Source organism: Glandiceps talaboti, chromosome 12 (genome assembly GCF_964340395.1).
Source record: "Glandiceps talaboti chromosome 12, keGlaTala1.1, whole genome shotgun sequence".
NCBI lineage: Eukaryota > Metazoa > Hemichordata > Enteropneusta > Spengelidae > Glandiceps > Glandiceps talaboti.
The window spans coordinates 5,463,758-5,483,536 of record NC_135560.1 but is presented as its reverse complement, the minus strand read 5'-3'; the positions used below and the strand labels follow the sequence as shown (position 1 = coordinate 5,483,536).

Genomic DNA, 19,779 nt, shown 5'->3' with positions numbered 1-19,779 from the left:
CTCTTCACGACCTTCTAGATCTCTGTATTACTCAAAACTATACCACTGGGAACAATACTCGCATACAGGTTTGTTTTTAATCACACTGCGTGATATACGTCAGCTTGGGGGTTAAATGACCTTGATGAACAATCTCTTTCAAAATACGTATCTTCAATCATATGGCACCAGAAAAGCATAATACAGCATTACATTAATAGCAAGTTGGGATTTATCAATAGGAAGAGCTGACCGGACAGAAATACATGAAGAATTATCACACCGCAATAAATCAAACCCCAGGTATAATCGTTGTCAGCAATCCAAGCAGACAGAAACATAAATCACATGAATACGATTTGTGTGCTTGACAATTAGCATTGAAGGATGCATGATTTTCATATTTATTTTCCTCTTTATAGTTTTGTGAACACGTCACACTTAGAATGACGCCATTTCATAACGTGTAGACCTTTTAACCCTAACCCTAACCTGTATATCTAATCTATAATGTATTCAACACGCTAGTGGAAGTGGTTCATCTGATGAAATGTGCATAATGTACAAGTACTTTAAACATGAAAATAAACTGAATATGTGTTATGTATTACGGGTTATTACTCGCAACAAAACCGTTATTATATAGAAATACGATCCCTTTGAATTTATATTCATTAGAGAGATAGTAAGCTGATGACGAAACTGTTGTATCCAAATTACATGTACTTCACACACCACCATGTCTCTATTTCCAGAATGAAGGTCGGTTTTCGAGTTCTTTGGTTGTTGATTAAGTTTTCCTTTGGCCACGCGTCATCAGAACTTGCACCTTACTAAAACGCTACTTTGAAATTGCCCACCAGGCACAATCGCTGTTTTAACGTAAATAAAGAAAATACAGGGCACAACACACACACACACACGCGCGCGCGCGCGCGAGCGCTTCACGCTTCTTCTTCTGCAATCATCAGGCGACCTAATGAAGCGTGAAAGTTCAACTAGACTTATATAAGATCTTCATTATATATATATTCCATGGATATATATATATATATATATAAATATATATATATATATATATATATATATATATATATATATATATATATATATATATATATATATATATATATATATATATATATATATTCTTAGTCATATCTTGTCCAAAACATCTGTTAACATGATGAACGAAGGTAGCTCGTTAAAATCAAGAGCCCAGTTGTTGAAAGTATATATTTTGAAAGAAATAATAACACTGCCAAGCGTAATAAGCAGCTGCATATAAATTGACTCTTTGGTGCAAATAATTTACAACGCAATAGCTACATGAATATGACATGCACATATAATTGATGCCCTTTACACACTATGTTTAAAAGAGACAACGGAGTCAGATGTCTTATTTCTGTTAAATGTTTGTGTTGAAGAGTTATCATATGATTTAAAGTTTCGGTGCATTGTTACTATTGCGTCTCTCTCTTGACAACGAGGTCAAATGCAAAGGTAAACACTGTTTGCAAGACAGCACATGAAAAAGTTGGACTTCGATCAGAAGTCATCTATTATAGCAGCAGCTGATGTAGGCTTAAGTGTTTGTCATACAGGTGGATAGATGTATTCCACCAAAAACGACGATGCATTGCAGCGTATTACCTACAATGACAACGAGAAAGTATTTGAAAGTATCAACAATAAAAATCAATCTTGGGATATTACAGAGCTATTGCATTACATCACTTTCTATCATTTCTCATATAATATCATGTATGCCTTGTGGTATTCTCATTTGTCAAAATAACACGTGAATACACTGTCGTTTCTATTCTGTAATCGTTACACAGAGTTAGGCAATACATAAATTCAATTATGATATGCACAGCGGTTTCACTCAAATTTATCATCGTAATGAGGCCTTAGAGGGCTGTCGTCTGTGAGATATGAATAGAATGATTCTTCAGAGTCTTAGGATAAATCATAGAAGATGGATGAGAAGAGAACAGCTGCAACAATAACCGTATAGGGTCATATCATAACTTTGACATTGGACATTAAAAGATCATGTTATGTAAGTGTTTCGTTCCAGGGAGAATGATAACCTGCTACTGATCGCATACCTAAAGATACTTTTTGATCTGATAGTATTATAACAAGAGGGCTGGAACTCTGCAAACGTACCAGTACAACTTTTGCATGAACACATATAACTTGTCTATGTGGAATGTTGTGTTGGCGTGAATAGATGATTAGTAATGTTCTGTTTTGAAAAAATGGCATGACAGGCCTACCACTACTTGAAATATTTTGCTTTCAATATTTCTAAACAAACCTCACGCATTGTTCCGATAGACTAATATTTCATCTGAGGACAAAGTATCTGGAGAATAAGTTTTGACAGGCGTATTATCAGTGGTGTTACCACATTCGCAGCGATCAGGGTATTTTTCCAGTTTAGATATATTGTTTCAAAACAAAACCACAAATCTTAACTGAGGCATTTGAAAAATAAAATGAATTTTTGACTATCGGTCGTGTTTATCCTCGCTATCGCTAACATCGTTTACTTTATAATGACACCTTCTGATCTATTTTGGGTTTGTAGTTTCTAAGCAAATAATCCAATTTTTTTGTTATATCTTTCAAAATTACACTTTACATTTAAAATACATGTACTACAAAACTAATAATTGTTTTCAAATGTTGCATATTCATCTGCAAAATATCAAAAAAGGGTAAAGTCAAAGATAAGTCAAAGAAAAGAAAAGAAAAGAAAAGAAAACCCCGAAATAGATAAGCTGTTTAATGCTTATCATTTTAGTCAAGTAAATTGTTATTGTCATTTTATCCATATATACCATTTAGTGTAAGTTTAGTACTTTGGTATCTATTAAATAAAGTGGAATAACCCGAAATGTCAATGTGTTTTGCATACTAATTGATGAACTGCTTTCTGAAAGGACGTTACCCTACGTGTTTATCACATACATACATCAAATAGTGGTTGGTTCATTTAACGTTTATTAATTTTTTCAACTTTTAATAGATAAATATTCCCTAATTGATATGGTGATGACTACTGGTTATTGAGACAAGGAGGGAAACTTAGGTGGAAGGGTACATTGTGAATTCACTTTTGTTTAAAGAAATTTGGATAATCCATTGTTTTCATCCATTTTAATGTATCAATACGGAGTTGGCATCGATCCCAACTGAAGTGAAGTGACGTTTGGGACTTGGATTTGTTAAACGTATTATGTACATGTTTCTATTGCTATTGTAATCGTAATCGTTAGGTCCATTATTGTTGTAAAAGTATAATTGCGTAAGCATGCATAAAAAAGCAAATTTGAATAGTTTAAACCTATACTAGCTGCACGTGGGATAGTTGAATACAATACAATACAGTGCAGTACAGTACAGTACAGTGCAGTACAGTACAATACAATACAATACAATACAATACAATACAATACAATACAATACAATACAATACAATATAATGCAGTACAATGTAGTACAATACAATGCAATGCAGTACACTACAATACACTACAATACAATACAATACAACACAACACAACACAACACAACACAACACAACACAGCACAGCACAACACAACGCAGTACAGTACAATGCAGTGCAGTGCAGTGCAGTGTAGTACAACGCAACGCAACGCAACACAACACAACACAACACAACACAACACAACACAATACAATACAATATGGTGTAGTTAGTCATTGAACAAAACTCCTTTTAAAAATGGTATAGTTACAAATAGTGTAATTTAAAAAGCAACACAATTTCAGTTGCATTGTTTCAGCTATGTCCGTGCGCCTTTTTGTCGGTGGCAAGTCAATCATGATGTCAATGCCAACCAGTATCTCCAGACCACTAAAGTTCTCCTGTATTAAGGAGAAGAACATGTGTTTGTTTCTTGTGCCTGTTATACGCATAACTTTGCAGGGTATTGTCATGGCATTGAAGCATGAATAAATGTATGGAGTGTCATTTAATTCTCGACAGTGTTACGAACCGAAAATTTAGAGAAGCCAAATAGCGCCCAATTAAATACTTTCCCCACAACTTCCAGTCGGAACAACATACGGTCAAACACAGGACACTACACAGCATTACACTTAACAATTATCTTATTTAATTCGGTTATAATGAAACAAAATATACTATAATAATAAGTCTTGAAAGTGTACATATATTACAGGGTTTACAAACTTATAAAATAAAAGGGTTCCAAATGTTCTATATATATCAAAATGTTCGGTTATCAAACTTGACTGGCGACTTGACTCGCGACTTTTAGTCTTGCCGGTGGTGCACACAAACTGTTACCGAGTACAGAGCCCAGGACGGCGAGTTCGTTGAGTGTTGAAGGCGGCTACGTGGGACAGCTTCTACTCACGGTTCCTCCGTTGTACCGAACGGTCCTCGAAGTATTTATCTCCAAACTTTGACGTCAATGTCCGCACCATTCATACCATACGTCAGGGTCCGCTTACTCTCAGCAATGTCCAACTTTACAGGAGAACGACACTTCTCCGGACAGATACAGTGAAGACGGACCTCCCTTGACGAAACCACTGAGAAAACTTCAGGAACGAGCCGTGGACTGCCTCAACTCCCACCTATTGTAGAACAGCCGTGGACTCGACTCGACTGCCTTAACTCCCACCAATTGTGGAACAGCCGACGTGGCACTGTATTCCTCGCTATTTAAAGACTATGTTAATTAACAGTAGGTGAATACACCTGGTCATTAAAATAATGCATAACAAATAAGACAGGTGGTTTAGGAACCAACCAATAAATACTCTCTATCATCACACCTCCACCCCTAGAAAAAAAAAAGACATTTTACCAAAAGTAAAGTTTCTTTTTTACACAAATTACAAATACCAAGGGTTCTTGTGAAATCATACATTTCTCCTAGGGTTAACTGTAAAGATGTGTACAATACATACAATACATGTTTAAGTTATTCTTAACTACACCCTAGACAGAGCATCGGCAATTACATTTTCTAACAAACATGTACACAATAACAACTTTTCCAGTCAATTTGCAAATAGTACCCAAGAATGAAGCACATCAAAGATCAACCTGATGTAAATCTTGTGTAGTGAATATGTCGTGATTTCTTTAGTTACCACTATATACCTCAACACTGTCATTCATTTTTTTGATTTTGTTATTCTGAGAATGTCTTCTAACATCTGACACAATATCATAGAATAGCATAGCGTAGCGTAGCGTAGCATAGCGTGGCGTAGCGTAGCGTAGCATGGCGTAGCGTATCGTAGCATAGCATAGCATAGCGTAGCGTAGTATAACATAGCATAGCGTAGCGTAGCGTAGCATAGCGTAGCATGGCGTAGCGTAGCGTATCGTAGCATAGCATAGCGTAGCATAGCGTAGCGTAGCGTAGCGTAGCGTAGCGTAGCGTAGCATAGCATTTCTATCTCTGTCTCTTAACTCCATTTCTATATCTCTTTGCTCTCTTTCGATATTTCTTTCTCTTGCTAGAAACCTCAACTTTTCCTTTTCCAACTCTATTTTCGCTAACGCCAATGTTTGACCGTACACACAATACAATTATACAATCCAGGATACGTGAATGGCTATGTTTAGTTCGTTCCCGGACAAGCCCCCATTTTGTTACGAACCGAAAATTTAGAGAAGCCAAATAGCGCCCAATTAAATACTTTCCCCACAACTTCCAGTCGGAACAACATACGGTCAAACACAGGACACTACACAGCATTACACTTAACAATTATCTTATTTAATTCGGTTATAATGAAACAAAATATACTATAATAATAAGTCTTGAAAGTGTACATATATTACAGGGTTTACAAACTTATAAAATAAAAGGGTTCCAAATGTTCTATATATATCAAAATGTTCGGTTATCAAACTTGACTGGCGACTTGACTCGCGACTTTTAGTCTTGCCGGTGGTGCACACAAACTGTTACCGAGTACAGAGCCCAGGACGGCGAGTTCGTTGAGTGTTGAAGGCGGCTACGTGGGACAGCTTCTACTCACGGTTCCTCCGTTGTACCGAACGGTCCTCGAAGTATTTATCTCCAAACTTTGACGTCAATGTCCGCACCATTCATACCATACGTCAGGGTCCGCTTACTCTCAGCAATGTCCAACTTTACAGGAGAACGACACTTCTCCGGACAGATACAGTGAAGACGGACCTCCCTTGACGAAACCACTGAGAAAACTTCAGGAACGAGCCGTGGACTGCCTCAACTCCCACCTATTGTAGAACAGCCGTGGACTCGACTCGACTGCCTTAACTCCCACCAATTGTGGAACAGCCGACGTGGCACTGTATTCCTCGCTATTTAAAGACTATGTTAATTAACAGTAGGTGAATACACCTGGTCATTAAAATAATGCATAACAAATAAGACAGGTGGTTTAGGAACCAACCAATAAATACTCTCTATCATCACAACAGGAACTGATTAACCGTGTCCCATCATAATGAGAACGTTCTTAAATGCAGATGATAGATAACATGCCCTATGCCATAATAAGCGTAATATGCATATTACAGCGTCATATTATTATATATACAAATTATGCATTAATTTGCTAATTATACATACGATGCTTACAATATGCTATTTTAAGTTCTTGCAAGTACCAAAAGGTATGTGTGTGTTAGATTTGTTTGGCATCTATGCAATACATTATATAGACAATATCCACAGACAATACCACAACATAACGTCGCCTTTCGGGGGGGGGGGGGGGGTAAAGTGCTGTTCTACTCTCCAGTAAGTCTACAGTACTCGTCCAACATTGTAAATGCTCACTCAAAGTGTTCCCACACTAGTTTACTGCAGTGTATGTTTAGATTTTTGAGTCGAAATATTTTCACGGCAACATGTAGTAAACTCGACAGTTGTTACAGTACGTAAAATAAGTAAAATACTGAACTATGTGAGAGGCCTGAGGAAAGAGCAACAGTCTCTAAGCTTACAAAACAGTTAGTCTTAAATGAAAAATGTAGCACAGTTACAGTGAATATGAGTTCCATATCGCCCATTGTCAATTGATCAACCGAGGTGATTACAATGTGTATGAAAACACACACAATTTGAATGTTGCACACATTATGGTGATCCTAATTTTTTGTTTCTCATTACCCGACTGACTCAAATTTTCAGCTCCGACATCAAAATAAAAAAAAAATTTCGCCCGCCCTTAATATCTTGTGCAATAACGCCCTTTCTTGCAAAAATAACCTAGTGTCTGGACTGTCGACATCATCTACTGTCATGGCTGCGGCGACGACACTTGTTCGCGAACAGAGTATTTCTTTCATGACGGAAGTTATTCAAGTAAGAGGGCCAAGAACATACCAGTTTTGTATAGAAGCTGGGAAAGGTCTTGTTACCAGGAAGAAGACAGAGAGTAAGAAATGGAGAGGCAGAGAAACATGTAGAAGATGATTTTTATTTTTGTACCTTTTGTCATTTTAAAAAATGTGTATGTGATCAATTTTCCTACCTAACACTTTGTATTTCACAAGTCATAACCTTTTCCTCATTTCTTTGTTTATTATTCTAGTGGACATTTGTTTCTCACTTGCTGGAGCGGATCAACTTGTTAAAGATGTATTAGCAAAGTATCCTAAATTCATACGACCGGTCATCAACGGTTCCACAGCAGTAGTTATAGCGCACCGTATGACGCCCATACAAATAGTTGACCTGGTAGGTTGGCTTACAGTGCACTGTAAAGGGAAACACCACTCCAGGAAATGAAGTCATTTGGTAAACGATTGACAAATAATAGGGAGTAAAAACTATTGGCCGTCTCAAGTTTAGTAGTAGCCCTTATAAACGCGTACCCGGGATATGTAATCCCGTTTCCACGGCAAATAATAAACGAAATTCAAACCCACATAACATTGCTATTACACATCAGACAGTTTACATACTTCATGGTAAGCATCGTAACAGTTTAACAACTTTAATACAGTAAAGTGATACGGTAGTATTGCCCTACTTCGTTCCTGGGTAAAAGTGTATACATTCCTGTTTCGACCGAGATTGACAGACACACCATCTGCTCCAGATCCAACTTTCATCAACTTTGTCAAATACAGTTTTTGTCGCACTAACACCACCATCAGCATGTGCGTGTTGAACTTCCTTCTGTCCCACTAAATTCACAACTAGTTTACAAGTTGGTTTGTCTACTCGTCGCATGTAGGCTTTTTCACATCCTGCATAGCTCTATCAGTGTAGCCGTCAATCAAAATAAAAATGTATTTAGCTTCCTTTCTGATATCGTTAGCTAAGTCATTCCTGATTTGTCCAGCAATTGTTCCGACCATCTCTGAGCATTTGTGAGTGTTATCATAGCTTGGATTTAATATCGACGCCAATTTTTCTGAGCAGTAGCAATAACTTGGAAATAATGAAAATGGCAGTTCTTGTTTGGCTATCAGATAGGCAATATTTATCTTTATTTTCATTTCTGCTATTTTGTTATCACCATTCAAGTACTAGTTATATCAAGGGCTTTCACAAAGGGACCGACCGCCGCTGGTTTTGCTAAAAACATGTCTTTGAATTCGCTCGAACGTGTGTCACCGAAATGGAGTGTACCATGAAAGTTTGTTTGTTTTTCAACCCCGTTTCAAAGTGAAATCAGACTTCTCTTTGGAGAATTTACAATATCGACACCATTCTCAGTAAATACTGCCATCTATTATGTACTTGCATGCTGTTTTCACTGGTGTGTTCATCCACTCAAATTGTTCAAGCCATCGTGCCAATTTTACATCTTTAGATTTTCCAGCCTGTGACGATTGATCTTTTTAAGCAACCACATTTGAAACGTCACCTGTTGTCTTGTTGCAATTAGCAGGTTGTTCACCATTTCGATCACTCGTACCTGGCTTACTAGCTGGAGAGAAGAAACGAGTTATATGTCGTTTACTCAATGAACCGGGGTTCTCCACTGTGTAGGTACTCGGTCAAACTGCCATGGTTTGAGGAGAGACGTTGAACTAAAATCTTTAAAATCACCAATGTCAGGGGCAAACAGGGGTAGCCAATGAAAAACAAAAAAGGGCAAATTGTGTCGAAATCGAAGGCTTGCCGACATAGTCATGTACAACAACAAACATATCAAATTTGTGTACACTGCTCATGTGAATGTCGTCCTTTGTTATCTAATTGAAGTGTCATTCAAAACTAACATCAACAATGTTGTCTGTCTTCATATGTTTTGATACAATATTGGGGTCAGAGTATGTCAGTCGGGATATTTCATCTACACTGTGATGTGTAAAGTACAACCTTCAAAATTGCCAGTAAAATGCCAGTATATTTGAAATTTCACCATTTATATACCACTAAATTTAGAATGTCACCTGCTGAATGCCAATATTTATAGAATTCACCGGCATTGGCACATTTTTCACCGACAACTTCCTAGGCTGATCGGATGTGGGAGTATTGAATGAAGTAAATACAAGATTTTCAATTTTGAAATAGTGAAGAGATCGTGTGATGGCATGTTTACCAAATACTAATCACTTCTTGCCATTACCCTATGGAACACGTGTACCAGATTTCGTTTGAATTGAGCCAGCCGTTCATTTAGAGAATGGTGATACAGACACACACACACACACACACACACACACACACACACTGTTCAACCCTAATATAGGAGAAAATCATAAAATGACTCACCCCAACCCAACTTTTACACATTGATGGCTTCATTTCCTATAGTGGCGTTTCCCTTTAACGTTTGTTTACGGAGAGAGAGAGAGAGAGAGAGAGAGAGAGAGAGAGAGAGAGAGAGAGAGAGAGAGAGAGAGAGAGAGAGAGAGAGAGAGAGAGAGAGAGAGAGAGAGAGACAGAGAGACAGAGAGACAGAGAGAGAGAGACAGAGAGAGAGAGAGAGACAGAGAGAGAGAGAGACAGAGAGACAGAGAGAGAGAGAGGGGGGAGAGAGACGGGCGAAGTAGTGTTAAGGTCCCGAATGTCAATCGTATTTTCCTTTGCTAAACCATAGACAACTGAACGAAGAAACACTATCTAAATATCTTCGTAAATTACAAATTTGTTGTCGTATATGTTATATGCAAAAAACTATTTATACATATATAAACGTACATCGGTAAACTATAAAGACACGATTATGAAGGTGACCAGTAATAAAAATGATGATAACCGTAGACAAGACATAATATATAATTCATAGCCACGTAATTAATCATTGTTGTTCGTTAAACGTATCCAAGTCATTTGAGATACCTGTCGAAAGATTAACGTCGTAAAAATAGTTACGCTTTATAAACAGCCGTTGACCCAGGGTCCATGAAACTACCAAATAGTAAAGTGTATTGAAACACCTTGTGGACTGAAAGTAGAACGATGAGACTTTATTTCTATCGATAGATAGCGCTGAGATCCGATGAAGCAGAGCCCCGTCCGTCCCTGGCTAACGCTCTCTCCAGCGTGCCAAATATACAGAAACTGCAACACATAATCTTATTCGATATAACATACATATTTAATTAGCATCACTACTGCGATATGCGGGCATCTACATTACATTACAACAATACATATCTTGTCTAGCGATAACAGTAGACTATGCAAATTATATATTCATGGCACTGTTCTGCCTCACTAAAGGTTTGTCCTAAGCCGTATAAATTAAAATTAAGATACAGCAAGACTACTTAAAGTAAAATCCAGCTAAAGAAAATATTTTATAGACAGCGGAACATTACACTCTATGCTGTTTATATGTTGATAATAGTTTTAACACTAGCGCTGTGTCACTTTTAATAAGGCCAGGGTAATGGAAACCTATGTTTCCCCAATTCATCCATAATCTTGTCCTTTTAGGTTTTTTTAAATTTAATATCATAATAAGGAAAATGAATTATGTCATTGGATCGTTTATAATTTATATCCTAGTACCAGGTTTTAGTTCTGTCAAATGTAAGTGAAGTTAAGTATATATCAGTAGAATACTATGAACTACTTTTGTTTGCAGTACATCCCAAAATATATTTTCGTTTTCTCACACTCCAACCAGTCAAGTGCCGAAGTCTACCGTATACCAACCATTTCATCTAATATAATGTTGTGTCAAACAGGCGTTTTTACCTCCTGTATCTATGTATGTATGTATGTATGTATGTATGTATGCATGCATGCATGCATGCTTGCATGCATGGATGTATGTATGTATGTATGTATGTATGTATGTATGTATATGTGTCTGCGTCTGTGTGTGTCTGTGGACACGATATCTAAAAAAACTACTGTATTGATTCTAATGAACTACATAATTGAACATGGCAATATAACGTACCGTGGTGAAATATATACTGTAGCATTTATTTAAATTTCGTGACGTCTTCCATTTTACCGACCATTCAGCGACATGATCCAAGTCTTGTCATAGCAAGAGACTTACTTCAAATTGACCCATGTAATTTGGTGTCGTCAGCATATAAAGATAACTTTTTTGAATGCGATATACACTCCAAAATATCGTTTACGTACAGAACAAATAAAAGTGGCCCCACAATTTATCCCTGTGGTACCCCGGATGTAACATGACCCCATGACGATATTTCCCCATTAAAAACTACCTTCTGCTGCCTATTAAGTAATCACTAAGAGGACACCCATGTTGGTAATTTGAATTACCACTAATGCCATATGAGTGCAATTTATGAGTCAACAATGTATGATTGACTGTGTCAAATTATCGTTCAGACTATGGAATTCCGTTTTTGAATTACATAAAGGCGTCTCACTAGGGCGAACAATGCGCGATGCAATATTAGGAGCAGAGCATTATAGATTTAATCGAAATCATTAGGTGGTCATAAGCCGTATCTCGGAGTAAAAAAGAGCGTGAAACTCCATATTATGTTTTACTTATATATATATATGTATATATATATATATATATATATATATATATATATATATATATATATATATATATATATATATATATATATATATATATATATATATATATATATATATATATAACTCGGTGAGTATCAATCTGCTAAGACAGTGCTCTATACCGCAGTGGCAGAGAGCAATAGTTTTGGTAGTACTGGAACTCTTTCTTGGTTGTAACTCGGAGTTTCACGCATTGCGCGATCATCAGACAATAAGTGTTTTTAAAAGTATACATACATACATAGATACATAGATACATAGATACATAGATACATACATAGATACATAGATACATACATACATAATACATACATACATACATACATACATACATACATACATACATACATACATACATACATACATACATAGTGAAAGTAAAAATGAAAATGGGCAAGTTTCAAATTTGCAATCGAGGAAATATCAGCTCCCTTAACAAAACAAAAGTTAAGAAGCCCCCTGTGAGATTTGAACTCACGACCCCTGGTTTACAAGACCAGTGCTCTAACCCCTGAGCTAAGGAGGCACTTATAAAGTAACACTTCACCATTAGCTACTTATCATACTTGTTATCATATTTATAATGTAGAACATACTTTTAAAACACTTACAGGATGAAAAGGGTCAAGTCATTATTCTGAAGAGTTGGTGTGGCCAGGTAAGACTATTCAAAGATAATTTCACATTCACTAAAGATTTATAATGTATTGTTGTGCATAATCAACCCTTTTGTGTTTCATGTGTCACTGGTGGCAGTGGTGGCATGTACGATACCTATTTCGTCATTGCAATGACCCATGCATTACTTGCTCAATGTCGATACCAAATCTTTTGACGAAGAGAGGATTCACTTCGAATTCATACATAATATTGAAGTTTGCAGTTTCATTTCATAATATGCATAATGTATCTCGCTTTTTAATCAACACATACGTCATGTCATTTCTCGAGGATGATATACAGCTGTACAAAATTTAAAAAAGTAAACAATTGAATGTTCAATGTATATACATTGTTAATTAATGACGTAATAAGGACCTTTGTTAATGAACGGAACAGATGTTGTACACTGATGAAACTGATGGCAAGGTTGAAAAGGTCGGGACTTCATTCCTAGGTTCTCGCAGTAGTGTTATCTTTAATAAAGTGGCACTATAAGGAACATTTCAACATTATTTTCGGTTTTTAGACAAGTTTTTTCTATAGCTCTGTCAGATAACTGTTTTTCACACTTATCATAATTCGAACGACCTGTAAATATCTATGGAGTGTGTTCATTTTTGCCACCGGCCCGTTACAGCCTAGAGGCAGGGGAGGGGGCCTGGACTAGTCCTGGCTATGGTTACACCAAGCAGGTGCGGTTGAAAATCAAGTGACGTCATACTCGGAGTCCCCTAATTCGACTCTACTCGTGGAGTGGGGAAGTTCGGGGTTGACTTTACCTGACCTGACCTGAGATGATAATCGGAAGCACCCATTGTCAGAACGTGATATTTCGTTAAAAATAGACAAGTACTCTGATAAGACCAGACACTTCATAAGATATTGTCACTGTGGGTGATAATCCAAGTTTTATTTTTGACAAGCACGTTTTCCCTTGTTACTTTCCATCGCACATATGTACGACACTGACTGTATACAGACGAACAAAAAGCGTAATAAACCCTTGTTGACTCGCTGACCCTTTTTTATTTTGACTTATGAGGCCTAAATATTATCTTGTTACATGGCTTTGCCGAAATCGTGATTAGACCAAATAAAATAATACTGTGTTTCCGATTAAACCCCCTATCCTAAACACTTTTAGTATCCCAGAGAGAAACCAGGTCTTTTTAGACTATAACAATACAGTCTGCATATCGTATTCGTCTACTTAACTTATAATTGTTTTCATTTACTTCATCATCAAACGGTCATGGAAGACGACGAGCATCTTATCTTGGGGGTCGAGGTAATTTTTTTCAAAAAGTATAGTAAAATAAAATAAAATAAAATTCTGACCTGCCTGCACTATTTTCTGAATTCATGTTATCGGAAACAAACACTTTTTTTATTTTGACTTATGAGGCCTAAAAAATTGTTTGGTTCCTGTTACCCGATCCCACCTAGTTTTTCACAGCCGACCCTAAACTTTGTTTACATATTCATGAGAAAAATGATAAAATCGCGACAATTGTGAAGTCTCGCTAGAAATAGTGGATGCCGAAACTGACACCAACTTAAAAAGGCACTATAAACCGTTCTTTCAATCTGCAATTTAATTGAGTTCAATTCAATTCGATTCAATAACTTTATTGTCCGTATATAAATGCGGAAATTTGTCTTTAGGCGCAAAATACAATTTACAAAACAACTTATGGCGGAACATCAGATGGGAAGAAACCATTGACACAGAGACCATTTGGAAAACAACGTTAACGGAAAACTTACTTGAATTAGACACTCGCACATGAAACAAATATATAAGCCTGTGGGGGAGGGGCAGGGGGGCATCAGCCCCCCTCCCCTGAGATTTGGGAAAAAAGCAAGAAAAAAAGCGACTTTTTGAACACATAGCGATGTTATTAAAATCGTTATTTACGTGATGATTCTTTTGCATGCGCGATTTAAATTGATGGTTCACTAAAGTCAAATGTGACTGTACACTGACTCCTGGCTAATATGTATGTTTATCTCTATTGTACGCTGGCTTAACTTTGAATAAAAATGTGTCCAGTTAAAAATTGTATCTTTAAAAATTCTTTGTGCGGGAAAGTACAAAAGAAGTTCACATGCACTGTGCATTTTCCCCGAGTAACAGTAGTCTTGAAAGTCTCCTTCATTTGAAGATAGCAAGTCGCAATAATGTCAGAGAGTGAAACTCCCAAAAATACGGAAAAAGTCGTTCAACGTGAGGTCGCCTGTTGCATGCAGTGACCCCGAAGATGCACTCGACCTCATTTACATCTTGTTCCTTATATTAAAACATTTACTGATAAAACGGCAGACCTCTTTTGGAATATTTGGTGGCCCTGAAAAACTATTAAACTAGGTACGCAATTTAAGATCCACTCTTTAAAGATCCACTTTCAATAATTGTGTTCGGCGTTGTCTTTGGTTAAAATGTTGTTTGATATACTTATCTCATTGCACTGACACTAGCGTTATTACGTAATTCATTTTGAAGCGACAACTTGCTATGGAAAGAATGACCCTGAATTTGTAAACAGAGCTGTACCTTCGACATCAAAATCCAAACTTTAATTTCCATTATAATGATAATGACAAGGAGAATTCACTGAGTTCACATATAATTGGGTTCCAACATAAAGGAGGGCCATAACAGTGTTAGGAGGATTATTTTGTTGTGTTACTTATTTGAGAAAGCACCATCCAATTTTTTTTTATTCAAAAGTTTGGGTTTTTTTACTTTGAATGTGATATCTTTTCGGCAACTACTTTGAAAGATGTGACATTAGGCCAGGAAAAATGAAAAACTGTTCAACCTACCCATATATTATTTTTGGTGATAGGCAATATATCCTAATGCGGGCTTCGCATTTGTTTCAAAATTAAGGATATTTCTTTGTCTCTCGAATCAGTAGCAATCGAGGTGATAATTGTCTCTCTCCCAAAACAAGATGGATGGTGTCTGGCTAAGTACCTCCCTGTATAGGTTAGAGCTAATTAGATACATCTCCGTATGCGTGTGAAATCCACATCCTGTGGAAAGTAATCTCATTCAGAGTATCATTGTTGTTGGCTGTCACTGTTATTTTAATGTATCCGCATATTGTACCACATAATTTTATATCTCCACTTTAGTATAGGTGACAGAAGGGGTGGCTAAAATAATGATCGAGTTTCATTTGGCGGGGCTTAACATTTTTTGAGAAGAGAGGGTGAGAGGAGCTACAACATTTATTTAACCGTGAATTGTGTACATTTCCTAACTATAGCTATGCAGACAAATTACAAGAGATAGTATCAAGATGACTGAATAAGTTCTATCTATCTATCTATATTTTGCTATCATTATATATGGTTTGTTTTATCCTTGTCAAGCATTGCGGAAAAATGAAATTCTACCTACCTATCCAAATGTGATGGGTTAGGTTACCCGTTGACCAGCTTTTTAGCCTTACATATTATATTTAATTGCGTATGCTAAAATAGATATTATGTAAATTGTATGCAAACTTATGTAAATTAGCCACTTTTCTAAATTTTAAATGCATGATTGCACCAAGACAAAGTTCTGCCCCCCCCCCCCTGGCAATTTGGTCAGGCTACGGCCCTGCCTACCCCACCTTTTCTAAAATTGAGCGTAATCGGAACCACACAATTTTTTTCATTAGGCCTTACCAGACCCTGAACACTTACAATACAAAAAAATGTATTCCAGAGAGAAATCAGGTCTTCTTAGACTCATTTAACAGTAGTCTGCATAACGTGTTCGTCTACTTAACTGTCTTCAATTAATTCTTTTACACCTCATCAATCTCTCACGGCCGTATTATGACCAACGACGAGCATGTTATCTTGGGGTCAAAGTATTTTTTTAAAGTAAAATACAATAAAATAAAATTCCGATCTACCTACCCTATTTACTGAAGTCATGTTATCGGAAACAATTATATATATATATATATATATCTCCCCCCCCTCTCTCTCTCTCTCTCTCTCTCTCTCTCTCTCTCTCTCTCTCTCTCTCTCTCTCTCTCTCTCTCTCTCTCTCTCTCTCTCTCTCTCTCTCTCTCTCTCTCTCTCTCTCTCTCTCTCTCTCTCTCTCTCTCTCTCTCTCTCTCTCTCTCTCTCTCTCTCTCCGAGGCGCTCTCTCTCTCTCTCTCTCTCTCTCTCTCTCTCTCTCTCTCTCTCTCTCTCTCTCTCTCTCTCTCTCTCTCTCTCTCTCTCTCTCGCTCTCTCGCTCTCTCTCTCTCGCTCTCTCTCTCACACGTATACAATACTACATTCAAAACAAGAGTGAATAACCAACAGAGACAACTGAATGTGAAATAAAAACACGATAGGACAACACTTTACACATTTAAAACTCTGACGGTGTTATTTTTGTAATGCCACGGTCTCGCGTAATAAACATCAAGTTTTCTCCCCAACTTGGACAGTAGTCAGCAATGTACGCCGTGACCGGGCGCCCTCACACGCCGGTGAGGGCAGAACAGCCCGCCAAGTTACTAAGCGTGTTCCCAGTAAAGACATGCAAAACGCCCCCAACGGCTGATTTGGTTGCTACCTTTGATACTCATTATCAAAGTGGCACAAGCTAAATTTATAATAATATCACACCTGTCACTCAATCTACTATTTATGGCAGTTCCTGTTATTTGTATTTAGTACTTTAGAGCAAGTGTGTATGTGGGCAGATTTCATTTGCTTGTTCACGATTGGCTCTGTAGTTGTATTCACTGAAGTTGCTGATTTTTGTGCTTTCCCAGGGCCTGCAGACTGTATGGGCTGGGCAAACAGGTAAAGAAAGAACGACGCTAGAGTATCTAAGCGCTGACCAGAAACAATGCTTTCTTCTCCTTTTTTGGCCTTAATATGAATGTCGATGAAATCATCTCCTTGCGTTGCAACTACTCAAACATACATGATAAATTATGAAATAGCATCACTTTCTGGAAACAAACTAAGTTCGAAAATAGGAAATGGTCATATGTCACAGTTTTAGAATACCATGGGTTACGTTTGGGTTAATTGTGTTCCTTCAACAGACAAATGCAAACGCTTTTACTGGCCGATAAGGGCGCTATTACTTACAGACCGCCAAGTTTCGTGATCCGAGGATAAACAAAACATTTGTTAGGATATTTGTAGCCGATGTTGAAATTACACTGCTTACTTTACAGTCATGGACTGATGAATATTTGAGATGGAATGAGAGCAAATATGACGGAATCAATGAAATTCAACTTCCTATAGATGAGGTATGGCAGCCCGATATAACACTGTACGGTAGGTAAGTACAAATAACGTGTATGCTACATCTCAGTGCATCTCACTGACTTGTTGATCATAGCAAACGTTTTCACCACAGCATACAGTTACCGAATGTTTTCAATTCACAAGTAACTTACTTAATTTGAGGTAAAATCACCATAATCTGTCGTTTTCCAAAATATTGTAATGTGTATCAGTTACTTTTTCCTACGACTACAAAACGGCGGGTTGAAACCCTATGTACATGTATACAATGATGTATATGACTTCGTTTCTAAATTGTACGTTTTGAACTTTCTATGGCGTGCACTTACAGTACTAATACTTAATATACATCAAGGTATTTAGTCTTACACAACAATAAAAACAGTCTGTTCACTGCACATTTGTGTTACATCGTTAGCTGTCGTATACGGTGGCGTGTAAATGGCACCACAGACTTTATTTAGCGAGCGTACACTTGTCATACTTTGTACGAAACTTTTATTTTCCAAGAATGAACATATCATTCTTTAAAGGAAACTTTATGTAATACAAAAAAGCAATTTGAACAGGCTATAAGGCTAGTAGGCACGATAGCTAACGACGCAACATAAAAGCGCAATGAACAACGGGAACGGGCTATAATATTTGCAGTGTTTGTTTGGTAATTAGCAGCTTATAGTAATTAAATGTTATTCCCCAATATTTTTCTTCGTTCAGCCAATGCAAATACGAGTGACCTAACGGGCCTTTGTGACTACGAGTTACCAGATGAGTAGTGACAACCCCTAGGTCACGAGTATTTCCCGGTTAAATGAAGAAAATATATATTGGAGAATAACAGTTATACCAGCGCCATTAATATCAAAGACAAATCGGGAAAGTAATGGCAATTTTGAATGTTTTAACTCATAGTTCGAATACAGCAGAACCAATGACGTAGACATAGACTGACCAGATTATCTATTCCATATTTTTTGTTCAACTTGGCTCGTGCACGGTATAATCGTATATATATATATGATTACATTACAGTGTCAATGAGGAATTCCAGAGACACTACAGTACTGATATTAGCGTGATGTCATCTGGTAGAGTTTTGGCGATACAACCACACGTGTACAAGGCAAGCTGTTCAGTCGATGCGACCTACTTTCCTTTCGACCATCAACGTTGTCTGTTTAAATTTGGCTCATGGTCCTACCCGATGACTTTGATCGATATTGTACCGGACAATAAAAGCAATATAGACAATTTCATAAGTAACGGAGAATGGAGTGTCATCGATATGATCATAGATCGGAATGTTATCTTCTTTCCCTGCTGTCCACTACCGTTTTCTGACGTCACTTATACAATACACATCAGACGACATTCTCTGTTCTACGTCTTTAATATAATCTTTCCCGCATTTTTAGTATCGGTGCTCGTCGTCGTCGGGTTTTATCTACCGTCTGACTCGGGCGAGAGGATAACTCTAAGTGTATCAAGTATGTTGACATTGATGGTCTTTCTGTCCACGGTGTCTGACTATATGCCGCCTAATTCTGAACGAATACCATACCTTCGTAAGTATATCCTGCAATATTTTCCACTACAAATAGTCACGATCACGATAAGAGCTTAAAACAAAGAGACACAAACATGCTCAACAAATTTCATCCATAAGCATGGTATACGTATGCCATAATTTCTTTTGTTGTTGTTGTTGTTGTTGTTGTTGTTGTTGTTGTTGGTGGTGGTGGTGGTGGTGGTGGTGGTGGTGGTGGTGGTGGTTTGTCTGTCTGTCTGTCTGCCTGTCTGTCGGTGTATTTTTGTTTGTGTTTGTGTTTGTGTTTGTGTTTGTGTTTGTGTTGTGAATGTGTTTGTGTT

General features: G+C 37.2%; 1 protein-coding gene and 1 non-coding gene across 2 annotated transcripts in view; one reads left to right on the top strand and one right to left on the bottom strand.

Annotated features, from left to right (window-relative positions):
• The window catches only part of LOC144443811 (neuronal acetylcholine receptor subunit alpha-10-like), a 30,667-nt gene that overhangs the window by 9,245 nt on the left and 1,643 nt on the right, over positions 1-19,779 (top strand). Inside the window, exons 2-5 of the mRNA XM_078133359.1 lie at positions 7,592-7,737; positions 12,599-12,643; positions 17,835-17,944; positions 18,943-19,475. Coding sequence (XP_077989485.1) covers positions 7,592-7,737; positions 12,599-12,643; positions 17,835-17,944; positions 18,943-19,475 — 834 coding nt within the window. The remainder of the gene's footprint in view (positions 1-7,591; positions 7,738-12,598; positions 12,644-17,834; positions 17,945-18,942; positions 19,476-19,779) is intronic.
• Positions 12,439-12,511, bottom strand: Trnat-ugu (transfer RNA threonine (anticodon UGU)). Its single transcript has one exon. It is a non-coding gene; the product is annotated as a tRNA-Thr (tRNA).